We start from the raw sequence: 14576 nt of genomic DNA, 5'->3' as shown, positions 1-14576 counted from the left end.
TTTCACGGGATGCGAGATTCCCGCATGATTTTCCTGCCTGTACTACCTCTTCTTTCCCATGCGCTGGGGCCCTCCACCCTACTGGCCTCTGTCTAACCTGCTGCCAGCCCCGGGAGGGCTCCCTGTTAGGACAGACACATGGACACACAGACTACAGAAGCATGGCACACTGAAAGGACAGCAGTGGACAGTACACCTGTCTGACGGCAGAAATGACCGGGTGGCCTGGACTCCACAGGGGCTGGGCCTGTGACCAGAGCTCACTGCCACCCTTAGGTCTGATACCACCCCTGCCAACCCTGGCCCCAGCAGCTCAGCCTCTGTCTTTCTATTGATATAAGCACCATTTCTGGCTGGAGTTCAGACATACATTTTCATCCCAGAAGGTCAATTTTTCATCCTCCCTTATTTTGGCTTCTTGGTATGAAGACAAGCGCATGGGGAGCACCCCGGGGCCGCCTTGCTGCTGTCCCCAGGCAGAATCTCCTCCTTTGCCCTGTGGGCCAGGGTTTGTGGCTCCCCAGGGACGGAGCCCCGCGGGGGCAGCAGCCACAAGGCTTTGGCAGTCGCCTGCCAAGGACAGTGGGTCTCAGGTACGTGTCTGTCCCCTGTTTCTTGCCCCTCTCAGAGCCACTGGCAGGATGAGGACCCATGGCCCTTTGTGAAGTGGAGACCGGGAAGCAAAGGCCTCTTTGGCCCTGGCGATGCCTGTAGGGAGCCCTCTATGCGGGGGTGGGGTGCGGGGCCCCCGGGCACTGCAGTGACGGACACAGACACAGACACGCCGGGCCGTGGCCCACCCGCTGCCGTGTGCAGGCCGGGGACGCTTACCGAGGGAGAGTCCGTTGGTGACGGCGGAGGAGGAGGCAAGGGCGAGGCCCCTGCGGGGGCTGCGGGGCTCTAGGACACTGTCATCCAGCAGGTGCCTCGCTTTCTCCGACGGGAATGTCGCGCTTTTACTCTCAACTACACTCAACTGACACATCATACTGGAAAATGGAAAGGAAGAAAGAAGGCAAAGCTCCTTATCTACAGAGCAACAGTGGTTCCACCTGCCCCGGGGGCCTGAGCAGAACAGCACCGCTGCAGGACAAAGACCTTCATCCAGAACCGCGGTCCTATCTCCCCATGGCGTGACCTTGGGCAAGTCACATCATTCTTCTGAGCCTCAGTTTCTCTGGCAAATGGAGACTCACGCTACTCACCCTGCCTGACTCCTAGGATGACTGTGAAGCTCAAGTGAGTGGATGGTGCTTTCGAGTGCTGGGGCCAAACAAGCCAAAAGATGGCTGACCTCGTGGTCAGCACTTCTGCTTCTGGAGTCATAGACCTGGTCCAAGTCCTTGCTCCAGCCTTACCCACTGCCCAGGTACCCAGCACCACTGCCAGGTGCTTCCCCTGTTGGACCTCCTGGCCTCATTCTTACAACACGAATCAGGCAGGTACTCCGGAGGCCTGCAGGGGCCCAGTGAGAGGATGCTGGCCAGGCACGTGACAGTGTAGCCAGCACCGAGCAAGCCCCGAACTCTCGGAGAAGCAAGGCTTTTCTTCTCCAGGGCTAGCCTGTGCTGGCTGAGGCTTGTGTCTTAACGGTAGGAGGACGAAAGGAAGGAAGGAACAGAGAGGAGAGAGAGGGAGGGAGAGAGGGCAGAAGGGACCCAACTGCTCAGGGATCTGTGCCCAACATCCTGGGGACACGCGCACATCTGCCCAGCCATGCTAAGGACCACACATGTCCCCCAGCTGGTCAGCCCCATGGAGCCGGGGGAACCTGCAGCAGGCTCTGGGCTCTGCAGGCTTTCTGCAACTTTTAGCAAGTGGAGATGCTGAGCCATGACACACAGGTGCCATGAGATATCACATGCTCCCTGGAGGACTATCATGGTGTTTCCTGGACTCTGGGGTTTTCTTTCTACGAGGAGGCACTAACCAAGTTTGGGCAAACCAGCTAGAAGCCCACCACTGCCTCCCTGCCCTTTCCTGCACACCTCCTCCATCAGCTGCTGAGCCCCAGAGACCTGTCACCAGTACACGGGCCATGCAGCCACGACCACCCCTGCCCTTCCTGAGCCCATGCCAGCCTGAGGAGGGGGCACCAGCCCGGAAGACCAAGAACGCCCATCAGCAGCTCCCAGACAGGCAGGGGAGGCCCGGGTGGGCTGGCATCCCCAGCAGCTCTTCAGCCCCCACCCCATGCTGAGTCCCACCCTGACCCCAATGTCGGGGGCTCATGCGGTCACCCACTTGTTGCCCAGGCTGTGGCTCTTCCTGTGTCTCGGGACCGGGGGTGTGGGGAGGCTGCCGGCCACAGAGGCGTCCGGACAGGTGGGCCGCCGGCTGAACCTTGCGGAACTGGAGCCACTGGACGGGCCTGTGAACAGAGCACAGAGAGTGAGGCGAGGGGCTGGGGAGGCTTAGGGGAGGTGGGTTTGCAGGGAGATCCCTGGCTTGGCTGACAGGAGGGGGCAAGGTTCCCCAAGCCCTATAGCTGTCTACTCATGAGACCCTGACCCCTCACCCCCAGCTGCCAGGCACATTGTGATACACATAATAAGCCTGATAACAGGCCATCAGGATGGCCAGCATCCTGCTGTTCAGTGTCCCTGGCCCGACAGCCCCACTGCTCACATGGAGGAGAGCGCCATGGATGGACAGGGCAGGGGTGGAGGCAGGGGTCGGCAGCCTGGCCTGTTTTCCCTGGGGTGGTACTTCTCCATGGCCACCCCGCTGGGGGACAGAGTTGAGCCTCACTAGTGTGACTTCCGGAGAAGGCAATGGCACCCCACTCCAGTACTTTTGCCTGGAAAATCCCATGGACGGAGGAGCCTGGTAGGCTGCAGTCCATGGGGTCGCTCAGAGTCGGACAGAACTGAGCGACTTCACGTTCACTTTTCACTTTCATGCACTGGAGAAGGAAATGGCAACCCACTCCAGTGTGCTTGCCTGGAGAATCCCAGGGATGGGGGAGCCTGGTGGGCTGCCGTCTCTGGGGTCACACAGAGTCAGACACGACTGAAGTGATTTAGCAGCAGCAGCAGCAGTGTGACTTCTGAGTCCAGGTCCAGGGCCCATACCCCTGTGCCCTTCCAAGGCCAGACTCTCTTCTGAAGCACATGTCCAACCAAAAGGGATGTGTGCAGGGCTCACTGGGGGCAGTGGATTAACTGGGCGAGACAGCACAGCCATGCAGGCAGGGTGTCAGACATCCAGGCCCATCCGTTATTGCCTGGGTGACCTCGGATGGGTTGCTTCCTCTCTGAGTCTCAGTTTCCGACATCTGAAAGGTGGGAACAACACACTCACCCTGCAGGTGGCTGGGAGAGGTCTTGGGGTAACATACGCAGAGTTTCAGTTAGTGCTCTCTCTGGTTTTATTATGATTAGGTTACCCTGTCCTCCTCAGCCCCAATTATGGGGCCAATGCAAGGTCATCAAAGCCAGGGGGTTGGGGTCACAAACCCTACTGAGCAGCATGTGCTGAGAGACTGAGCCCTTCATGTTAGCCACATTCACAGCTATTTTCTGTGGGGCATGGTCTAGACCACTGTTGTCTCTTTAATTTCTGTGGTTGTGATTTGGGAAGGGAGGTCTTAAGGTGTTACCAAGCTGGGTTCTTGGACTCGAATCAACAGAAACAGATAAGAGGTTAGACGAGGAATTCAGGCAAGGCTTTAATCAGGCTCACAAGGGAGCGAAAACAAGTAACAGGTTCCCTTGCTTGCTCCCTGTGGGTAGGTGATCTGGTTCCTTGAGTGGAGTGAGGGTAGGTGCAGATCAGTGGGTCAGGCCAGAGGGGCGACCTAGGTGGTCTGCCCACCCCCTGGTGGTGCTGCACGAAGGGATCACGCACAGTACCCTGCTCCAGGCACCTCAGACATGGTGGTTGGATTTTGACCCTTTTGTTTGAAATTTGCCCCAACTGCATATGCCTGCGGTTATTTTTAGTCCCTCATAGTTTCTTTGTATCTGCTGCTCAAATGTTTGTCCAGGTGCAAGCAGTAAAGAGCCCCAGGTCCCAACCTATGTCAAAGGGAGGTGACCCCAGATGATAGCTGAGCCATAGCTACCTGGGCCAGACACCGGAAATGGGAGCCAGGGTTTCTGCAAAGGGGCTCGGTTACTTCCTGCAGAGCACATCGAATGTGGGGCAAACCTGGGGGCTACTGCCTGGCTGTGCTGGGGAACATCCTGGAGGGCCTGTGAGGCCAGAGGTCCACCCAGGGCTCCAGATCCTCCACCAGAAGATGCTGCAGATCCACTAGTGACCTAAGGGTCCCCGTGTCCCCCAGCACGCTCGGTTCATTCTTATTTTGGCGTGCAAAACAACGACCCTTGTCCGCAGCCTGTGCACTATGGGAAGTCCAGCTTCTGGCACTTCGGAGGGTTCCCGAGGCAAGGAACTCACGAAATCTCGGGCTCTGAACTCCCACTCCCAGAGATTGTCCCACCCCACTGTGCCTCCTCCACATCCTCTCCTTCACTTCCCTGAGGCCCCACCACCAAGCCCTGCACTAGGTCTCCACTGTTCCCTTCAACAACTATTCCCAGGTGTCAACCCCTCCTTCAGCCCCACTACACAACTATCAGACTCTCTCCCCTCCAAAATGCTGCCACTCTCCTGCCACGAGAACATGGTGCCTGTTGGGTTTGGTTGCCCTCAATCGCCACGTGCACCTCCGGAGACACCAGGCTTCCTGCCAGGCCCCCGCGGAACAGGAACCTCCGACCCAACCTCCTGTTCCCTCTGAGAGTTCACTGCACCACTTCCCCTTCTCCTGCTCGGTCCATTCCAGTTTATGCATACACTCTTAGTTTCTCACCTTCTGCAAAAGAAGGTGCCCTGGCCCAGCTCTCCTCCCAGGCACCACATGGGATGTGGAGGAGGCACAGGGGGGTGGGACGATCTCTGGGAGTGGGAGTTCACTGCACCACTTCCCCTTCTCCTGCTCGGTCCATTCCAGTTTATGCATACACTCTGATTTTCCCACCTTCTGCAAAAGAAGGTCCCCTGGCCCAGCTCTCCTCCCAGGCGCCACACTTCCTCAAAAACCAGCTGCCGCCCCCTCACTCACTCTTCAAGTCACTAAATCTGGTTTCCATTTCCTAATGACATTTCCATTGACCTCCTTTGGGCCAAATTGTCGAGCACTCATTGGCTTCCTCGCCAGCGCCCTTGGTGGGTGATGCAGGTGATGGCTCCTCGTAAGCCTCTGCTTCCTGGGTGCCTGTGATATCACTCCCTCCTGCTTCTCCCTGAACCTCTTTGATCGCTGTCACTCAGCCTCCTCTATGGGTTCCTGATCCCCCAGTGGCTGGTATTGTCTATACAAGCCTCCCTCTTTGGCTCCTGGTTCTGATTTGATTTTTAACTCAGCGGGTTGGCTGATGACTCTTAAACCTTTACTGCCATCCTTTTTTGTTGTTGTTTGTTTTAAAGAGCAAGGGAGCTTATGGAAATCCACAATAGTTATTTATTTTTTTAATATTTATTTAGTTACTTGGCTGCACTGGGTCTTCATTGTGGCGTGTAGGATCTTTAGTTGCAGGCATGTGGAAGTTAGTTCCCTGACCAGGGGTCAAACCCAGGTCCCCTGAATGGTGAGCCCGAGGAGTCTTAGCCACTGGACCATCAGGGAAGTCTCCAGCCATCCTTTTTTTTTTTTTTTTTTGAGCCTGAGACCTGCATTTCCTTCTGTTGGCTTGATCCCTTCATCTGAGCTTTCCTAAGATATCGTAAGTTCAGCCAAGGTTGAACTTGAACCCTCTTCCTGTATTTCCAGCCTTGGCTGGAGGCCCTGCTGGCCATTCAGTCACCTGGCCTGGAAGGAGCAGTCGTCTTGGCTTCTCCAAGACTGTGACTTGCCTTTTCTCGTCTTACTCAGTTCAGTTCAGTTGCTCAGTTGTGTCCGACTCTTTGCAATCCCATGGACTGCAGCACACCAGGCTTCCCTGTCCATCACCAACTCCTGGAGCTTACTCCAACTCATGTCCATCACTTTGGTGATGCCAACCAACCATCTCATCCTCTGTCGCCCCCTTCTCCTCCCGACTTCAATCTTTCCCAGCATCAGGGTTTTTTCAAATGAGTCAGTTCTTCGCATCAGGTGGCCAAAGTACTGGAGTTTCAGCTTCAGCATCAGTCCTTCCAATGAATATTCAGGACTGATTTCCTTTAGGATGGACTGGTTGGATCTCCTGGCAGTCCAAGGGACTCTCAAGAGTCTTCTCCAACACCACAGTTCAAAAGCATCAATTCTTTGGCGCTCAGCTTTCTTTAGAATTTAAGTCTCACATCCATACATGACTACTGGATAAACCATAGCTTTGACTAGACAGACCTTTATTGGTAAAATAATGTCTTTGCTTTTTGATATGCTGTCTAGGTTAGTCATACCTTTTCTTCTAAGGAGCAAGCGTCTTTTAATTTCATGGCTGCAGTCACCATCTGCAGTGATTTTGGAGACCCCCGAAATAAAGTCTCTCACTGTTTCCATTGTTTCCCCATCTCTTCTTACTTGCCACACACAATCGTCAAGACCCCTAGGTTTTCTACACCCCCTCCCTGTCCATCTCTCTTCTCACTGACTGGTCTGAGTTACCACACTTTCTCTTCTTCCTGCAACCAGTCTAAACTTCTCAAATCCAACCATCATACAGATTCATGAAAGTCTGATAAGTGAAAAGCCTGAAACTGTCAGGGGCATGGTGCTCAAATCCTGTTATATCTGGTCATTTTGGCTAATCTTAAAATCCTGAAGAAGAAGAAAGGGACAAAGTAGTCGCAACAAATTTTGAGAAGAACAGCACAGGACTTGTCCTACCAGTTATCAGACCAAAGCACAAGACAAAAGTAACTCAAACAGTCTAGTGCTGGCGCATGGACAGAGAAACTGTTCAGTGAATCACAGGTGAGAGTCTAGACTTCTTCATGGTGGCGGCGGCATTACAAGTTAAAGGGAAGACAGGGTCTTCAGTACATGGGTCTAGAACCATTAGGTTCCACGTGGAGAAAGATGAAGTTATTGAGTCCTTTTACCTTACATTATGTGAGTGGATTAATTATATATATATAGAAAAGCAGAAATGCAAAACTACTGGAAAGAAAAAGGAGACAATCCTTATGACCTTGGCGAAAGGAAAGAAACAAAAGGCATAAACCTTCAAGGAAAAAAAATGAGGGGAGAGAGGCTCAAGAGGAAGGGGATATATGTATAATTATGGCTGATTTGTGCTGTTGTTCGGCAGAAACACAACATTGTAAAGCAATTTTCCTCCAATTAAAAAATAAATTTTTAAAAATGAAAAAAATTTGATTAAACATTTCTGTACCAAATCAAGCCAATAAACAAAAGACAGGAAAAGCAACATTAGATGGCAAGGTGTAGTCTGAGAGAAGCAATATGTCACCCACATCACCATCAAAGGGTTACGGTTCAGATTTACAGAGAACTTCAAATACCAGTAAGAGACAAACTACGCCCCAAGAAAATGGGCAAAGGAAACAAATGGGAAATTCACAAAAGAGGAAATGACCTCAATGACCAATAACTATATGGAAAGATGCCTTAACCTCACTGGTAATAATGGGAATGCAAATTACAGTAAAACTGAGATACATTTTCAACTTATTAGATTGTTAAAAAAAAAAAAAAAAGATTATCCTGACAATATCAAATGTGAATGCTAGTTAAGGGCTCATTTGAGTGTCCAATACTTGAAAAGCAATTAGCAATGCTGAGTAAAGGTCCTTTCATGGCATCACCGTGACCTCAGGATTCCAATTCTGGGTGTCTGCCTTCAGGAAACGTGCATCCGTGCACAAGGGGGACACATTTCCTTTCCAAGGGTGTTCCAAGTGGAAACAACCTGCATGCCCCTCGGTAGAGAAATGGATAAGGGAGCTGCAGTTCATTCATTCAACAAATTCTGCAGAGCAGGAAAAAACGAAGAAACTGGATCTGCAGGTATCCGTGTGGATACAATGCATATGACAGAAACATATGGTAAGCAGGCAGAGCAAGTTGCAGATGAATGTTTAGGTGAATGGCATGATGCCACTTATGTAATATTTTTAAAAACTAGTATACATTTTTATATGTATGTGCGCATGCTAAGTTGCTTCAGTCATGTCCAACTCTGTGGGACCCTATGGACTATAGACCCCCAGACTCCTCTGTCCATGGGAGTTCTCCATGCAAGACTACTAGAGTGGGTTGCCATGCCATCCTCCAGAGGATCTTCCCAACCCAGGGAATGAACTCGGGCCTCTTATGTCTCCTTCATTGGCAGGCAGGTTCTTTACCACTAGTGCTATCTGGGCAGCCCATATATAGGTATATGTGTAGTAAAATACAAAAATCCACACAGGAATAACACAAAATGCTATGGGGACAGTAGATACCTCCATACAGAAGAAAGGGAAAGGATGGGGTGTAATCGATCTGTAAACAATTAAGGAGATGTAAAGCAAATATGGCAAAATGTTCGCTTCTGTTAAACATGGGTGGGAGGTACCATAGATATTCTCTTTGTAGAAAGGTTTCATGATTTAAAATGAACAGACTTGAAAAATGAGTGGAAACTTTCTCTGTACCAGGTGCCGTGCTAGGGGCTGTGCTGGAATCCAGGTCTATCCTTCCCCACCCTGTGCCAGGAACTGGGGGCTGCATGATGGGGCCTTGGCCAGTGGGCTCCCTTCTGCCTGGTTGCCTGGGCCAGGTGGCAGGAGATAGTGCTGTCAGAGATGCTCCAGGTCTTTGTTCAAAACCCATCAACCAGGACTTCTTGGGAGCTATTCCATCCCTGGCTGGGGAACTAGACCCCATGTGCCGCAAAGAAGACCTGGCTAAGTCAAATAAATAAAGTTAAGAAAAATAAACCCATCAACCTCCACTGTTAGCAGAAGTGTCCTTGCTTAAAATTTGTCAACTCTCCCACCTCTAGCAGGAGTGAATGTAAATCTTTACGTTAAAGGGTCCAGAGATAGGAAAGGAAACCGCACACACACACAAAGAAAAAACCAGATGGAACCAGCTGGGCCCAAGATGGCGATGAATGTGATTTCCAACAGACTCTGAGTCTCCTTGTACCTCCATCTGACTACATTAGCATATTAAATGACATATCCACTGGTGGCCAAGACTGGACATTAAGGACCAAAGAAGGATAGAAAGGGGGTGGCACCCTACTCCCTTGCAAAAGCCCCATCCCTCCCCCGGGGGACTAAGGCATCTGCCTCCCCATTATCAGCCTCACCGCTCATCCCTTTGTCTTTGTTAATTTAGTTCCCTTTTCTCCATTCTTTGGCCACTGAATAAAGCTGCTGCTGCGCTGCTTTCAGCTTCTGTTCTGTCATCTGCCCACTCAAACCTGAATGGGAGTAAAACCCTCCTCTACCGAGACAGAGAGCTCAGGCTCGGGCCGAGCAGGGGGATCCAAAAGACTTAATTTGATAAGAAGAGGGGGCGCTGAGGTCCCAATTCCAGCCTGCATGTGGCATCATCTCAAGAATTGGGGCTCCGACAGACCAACCAATGACAATGACGTCAGAGAGTTGTGGCCTGGACTTCGCCAACCCTGGGAGGGTCCATGGGAGCTGGCGAGGACTACGGCTAAGCTTTGTGTGCGCTTGTACTTTCCTGTGAGGGGTTCCACGTCGCCGTCAGCTTCTCTGAGACTCGTTCTTAACCAGGGCATGTTTGTATCAGAAGCATCTGGAGGGTGTGTGAGAATCGGAGCTTCTTGGGCCCAGCCCAGGAGGGTCTAGTTCTGCTGGCCTCAGCTGGGTCAGGGGTGCTGCTCTTCGGGTGATTCTGATGGGCACCCCGTGAAGAACTTCTGCTCAAAGCACAGGGATGAAAGCAAGTTCTGTCCCAGGGGAGACATCTCGTGTAGCTGCCGCGGGAGGAAGGGCAGCGTGGAAGCACCAGGCTTTGTTTCTGTTTTGTACATATTGCTCAATAAATGAATCCATGCGGAGGGTGGAATGTGGCTTGTTTATCAGCTGCCTGTACGCAGGATCAGTCTCGATGCCTGAGTCACTCTGGCTCCCACCCCGGGCTCAGTAAGTATTTTGTAAAGGTCATATCGCCTGGCTCCTCCCCATGGTTGGAACCAGTGGTGTCCTAGCATTAATAACAGTGATAATTGAGTGCTGCGGGCCTGGTCTCTGGCTGGGTGTGGTGCTGCCACCCAGAAGGTGAGTACTCGGAGGAGGCCAGCTCTGCAGGTGAGACAGCCCATGAGCAGGACCTGGGCCCTGTGCCACTCTCCGGGAACCAGGGGAAGGGGGTGGGGCGTGGGGGGTGGCCCATGGTGGGGAAGGAGCTCGAGCAGTTCAGAGGTCAGGCATTAGGGGAAACCTGAGGAAGGGGGAACACGGCGACACATCGAGGTGATCTGATCTAAGCAGAAGGCACTTCTTGAAGGAAACGTGTGGTGGATAAACGTCCCACTGCTGCTCCGGAGGAAGGGAAGGTGAGGGAGCACCTACTGTGCACCAGCTGTGAGCCAGGCTCGTATAAACACTCCATTGCTGAGTCCAGAGACTCTCGAGCCATCAACACTCCTACAGCCGTCCTGTGGAGACCTCCCCGCCCCCAGGTCACGTGGCCGAGGGGAGCTGGGTTTGCTCCTTGAACCAGCCTCGTGTGCAGTGAGAAGTGGACACTCCGAGGCTCTTCTGGGAACCTCCCTGGCCTCGGCTCTCTCCTCACCCACTCCCTTCCCCACTTGTTGCCCAGAGGTTCCTGCGCCCTGGCTCTGACCCCAGTCAGGCTCTCCTGAGCCTCTGGACTCGCCCCTGGTCGCTTCCACTCAGCTCCTGACTCTCCCTCCAGGCCAAGGCGTGGATCCACCCCCTTCTCCTTGCTGCTTTGGATGGGAGGCAGGCCTGGCCTCAGATGGCCCTGAACTCAGCTGGGGGAAGGTGGGGGGCTGTGATCTTCCTGGGCCCAGGGTCAGAGCTGATGCTGGTCTCAGTGCCCTGGGTCTCCATCACTCCCGTCCCTGCACTGTGGACCAACAGCAGGACTTTGACGCTGAAGCAGAAGAATTTCCATTCAGCTGGGACCTGGGGTGTGTGTGTGGGGGGGGGTGGCCTCTCTGCCAGTAAGTGACACTCTGCTACTGAAAGGCCTCACGTGCCAGCCCCACCAGGCCTGGCGGGGGGAGAGGGGGCGCGTCATGTGACAGCACCCGGGACACGTGTCTTCTGGGACTGGTTCGGAGCTGGGTGCTAACAAGTTTGTTCCTCTGTGTCCTCGGGGTGGGGGCGGGGGCGGTGATAATGGGCTGGGGCTCTGGCCTGCCCTAGCAGAGTGTGGTCCCCGCTGCCCAGCCCGATATGGCACGAGCAGCTGGAAAAACTGACCACGCGGCTTGACTATCTCAGAGGATTGCTCTATTTTTCCTCAGCATAATTTTTCCATGAATAATCTTTAAGTGGCTGTTTCTTTAGCAGTTTCATTGGAACATATGAGAACTGACAGTCATTGGGGAACAAGATATCATGAACGAAATCTGGTTTTCATTACACTTCTCTCAAGAAACCAACATGCTGCCCAGCAGACCACTCACTGATTGGAAGAGAAAAGAGCACAGAGCCTTCTAACAAAGGCTCTGGAGTGGGCAGGATCAGGATGATGAATGGCTACAGCAAAGAACGTGGGACCCAAAGGCAGACAGGCTCCGACTGGTACCTGCCACCCCCTGGCTGAGCGACCTTGGGCGAGTCACCTCGCGCCTCTGAGCGTGAATTTTACGTCTGCAAGACAGGGGCACTAAGCCGGCCTGGTGGCACCCTGGTGAGGATAAAAGGACAGAGCGCTGGCCTCTCTCTTTCCTAACAACACAGGGGGGGTGCGCCCCAGCCACTCTGAATTAGAGAGCTGACACTCTGCCTTCGCAGAGTCACAGTCAAGTGGGGACAGAGACAAGCATCCAGATAATTACACCCAGGAAAGATATCTGCTTTGATAAGAAAAAATAAAGAAATATGATAATAGCAGTAACTACATCACTTGGATAACTATCACAACTGTGCCAGGGCTGGCGATGGTAATGGGTGACACTCACTGAGAATCTACCAGGGGCCAGAGACTGTGCTAAATGTTCTGGACAGAGGATCTGATGTCAGCGTCACAGTAACACTGCCTTGCAGGCCCTGTTGGCGGCATCTCAACATTATGATGTGGCACCTGCAGTTGGAAGGGTTCAAGAGCTTGCCGGGGCGAGGGGCTGGTGAGCGGTGGGAAACAGTGGCCTTGTGCTCCGCTTGTAATTCTAAAGGAAGGCAGCTCAGAAGCCACACACTACTCTGACCTCAGCAGCCTCGGTCTCGGCCGTCACTTCCTCTTCTCAGAGGTGGCCTTGGCCAGCCAGCCAGCGCTGAGACACTGTGGGGGCCACGGGCCTCTTCTGCCCACCCACGGGGGTCACAGGAGACAGATCTGAAACGCCCCCAGTGCCTCCTGTACATTTCTCTTGGAAGAGAAAGAAATGGAGGGAAAGAACTGGAGGCCCCTCCCATCCTCAGGGGTTAAATTAGACCCTCGCTGAGATACAGAGCCCGGCGTGGTGCAGGATTCACAGCCCCGAGGGTGGGAGTTCTCACAAAGAGGGTGACACCCCATCGTTCTGGGTGCACGTGGCCCACGCCCGGCCTTCATGGCACCCGTTCATCCGAAGCTAAGTAGTTGTGCGTGATTTCCTGCTGACTGTCCATCCCCATCCCCCACCCCAGGAGGCAGGGACCGTGTCTCAGTGACCAGCACAGGGCTGGGTGGGCAGCTGGAGAACCAGCAGCATGTGCCGAGAGCACCGGCATGGTGCCCACGGCTCTGCCGAGGAGGACACGCACCCGGGTAGGGGAGCCTCGTTCCCACGGGTCCCGGCGGCATCAGAGCAGTCCTGCCCTGGGTTAGCGCTGCCCGATTCAAGCAACCTGGCAGCCCGGCCGCCACTCACGGGCTGCGCTCCAAGTCTCGCACATCGGAGATTAATGGGAGGCAGCTGTGTCGGAGGGAAACGACTCAATTTGGAGTCACAAGACTCGCATTCCATCCAGCCAAGTCCCCGGGCTGAGCAGGGAGCTGGGGTCCATTCTCCTCCGGCTCTGAGCCTCCACATCATCCCTGGAGGCCAGGATCACCACTGCTGCGATCTGGAGCTTCGAGAGCACCAGCCTGAGCGTTTGGGGCACGGGGCCCACATCCCTCCCAACTGCAAGGGGTTCCGTGTCTCCCCGTTTCATTCCTGTGTTTCATTCATTCTCCATTTCATTTTGTTCCCACACTGGGGCTCTCACCGGGTCTGCCAGAGCCCTGAGCTCTCTGGGCCCCGGGGGCCCCTCTGCAGAGGAAAGCCTGTTTGTGTTGAAAGCCTTCTCTGGCCAGGTTTCCTGGTGGAGCCTGGGAGCCGGTGACTTTTATGTTCACATGCGTTCTTTGTTTCTCATACATGCAACTCTTACGGGTCCTTACTGCGAGCCAGGCTCTATCTCACACGTCACTCGGTTTGCCCCGGTTCACTTCCTTCTGAAATATGGCATCCGATCACCTTTCAACTGCAGTGAGGCCCGGACGCGTTCTTCTCACAGCCAGAGGTCCAAGTTCCCAGCTGCAGCAGGGCAGCAGCTTTGAGTCTTGGTCCCTCTGCTTGACCTTGTCCTTAAGGGCTACTAGGATGGGAGACTCCAAGGACAAAGCAGACGCGAACTCCAGAGGGAACCAGCGAAAACTGGTCCCTGTCCCTTGAGTCCCTCACCTAGGGTCTTCTACCCACTCTGAGAATATGAGGGTAGAAAGAGGGGGTCACTGCCCTCACCCATGGGGGTGCTCTCTCACTCTTCTCAACCACAGTAAGGGGTCTCCAGGCCACTCGAGGAACTTGCTATATGTCCCCAGCAGCTGGGAGACCCAGGGGACTCTGAGTGCCTCCCTCAGGCCTAGAGTCCACATGGCTGTGGCCACACCAGGGTTAGCTACACTCACAGATTCATCCGGACCAGGAGAGGTGTGGCCTCTCCTGGACCAAGGTGGTCCCTGTGAGTGGAGCTGAGGGCTGGAGGGGACTTCAAGCAGTAAGAAACGTGGTGGGCACCAGCTGAGGGCCCGTGCAGTGCCTCCCCACCCCCAGAAAAAATCTGCATCTGCTCAGGTCACGGGGCTGTGGGGTCGCCGGAAAACCCATGAAAGTGCCTGTGAGAGGAAACAGCACCCGGAGTTGGCACTCAGCCCGCACCATTCTTGGCAACCAGACCCTGAGGTTAGCCAGCCGAGGAAGGTAGAGGGAAGTCCAGAATGGGGGGATGGCAACACCCCCACTCCGCAGCCACAGTGGGAAGTCCCAGACAGGGCAAGAGGAGGACAGGATATGCCAAAGCATGTTTAGGATCTACTCTTACACAGACCCAGCCTTCTGAGGACCATGCTGGGACAGCATGCCACTCACAGTGTCAGTGGCAACGTCATGGGTGCGCCAAGGTGGTCACCCAGGGCAGGGCGCTTCCTGCACTGCACCGATGATGGGGAGCCCAGGGAACTCCGGGGCCCTCTGGTACATCCTGCTTCTTCCCTG

The 14576-nt window shown here is 53.9% G+C and overlaps 1 protein-coding gene across 13 annotated transcripts in view; it reads right to left on the bottom strand.

Moving 5' to 3' along the window:
- The window catches only part of RALGPS1 (Ral GEF with PH domain and SH3 binding motif 1), a 302934-nt gene that overhangs the window by 26754 nt on the left and 261604 nt on the right, over window positions 1-14576 (bottom strand). For 9 of the 13 annotated variants that reach the window (XM_027556304.1, XM_027556297.1, XM_027556305.1 and 6 more), the window contains exons 13-14: window positions 2245-2371; window positions 832-989 (exon numbers count right to left, since the gene is read on the bottom strand). In XM_027556304.1, coding sequence (XP_027412105.1) covers window positions 832-989; window positions 2245-2371 — 285 coding nt within the window. The remainder of the gene's footprint in view (window positions 1-831; window positions 990-2244; window positions 2372-14576) is intronic. The other 4 variants (XM_027556309.1, XM_027556307.1, XM_027556310.1 and 1 more) reach the window with 1 other exon arrangement.

The sequence above is a fragment of the Bos indicus x Bos taurus genome, chromosome 11 (genome assembly GCF_003369695.1).
Source record: "Bos indicus x Bos taurus breed Angus x Brahman F1 hybrid chromosome 11, Bos_hybrid_MaternalHap_v2.0, whole genome shotgun sequence".
In the NCBI taxonomy this organism is placed as follows: Eukaryota; Metazoa; Chordata; class Mammalia; order Artiodactyla; family Bovidae; genus Bos; species Bos indicus x Bos taurus.
This window is presented reverse-complemented; position numbering and strand designations above follow the sequence as displayed.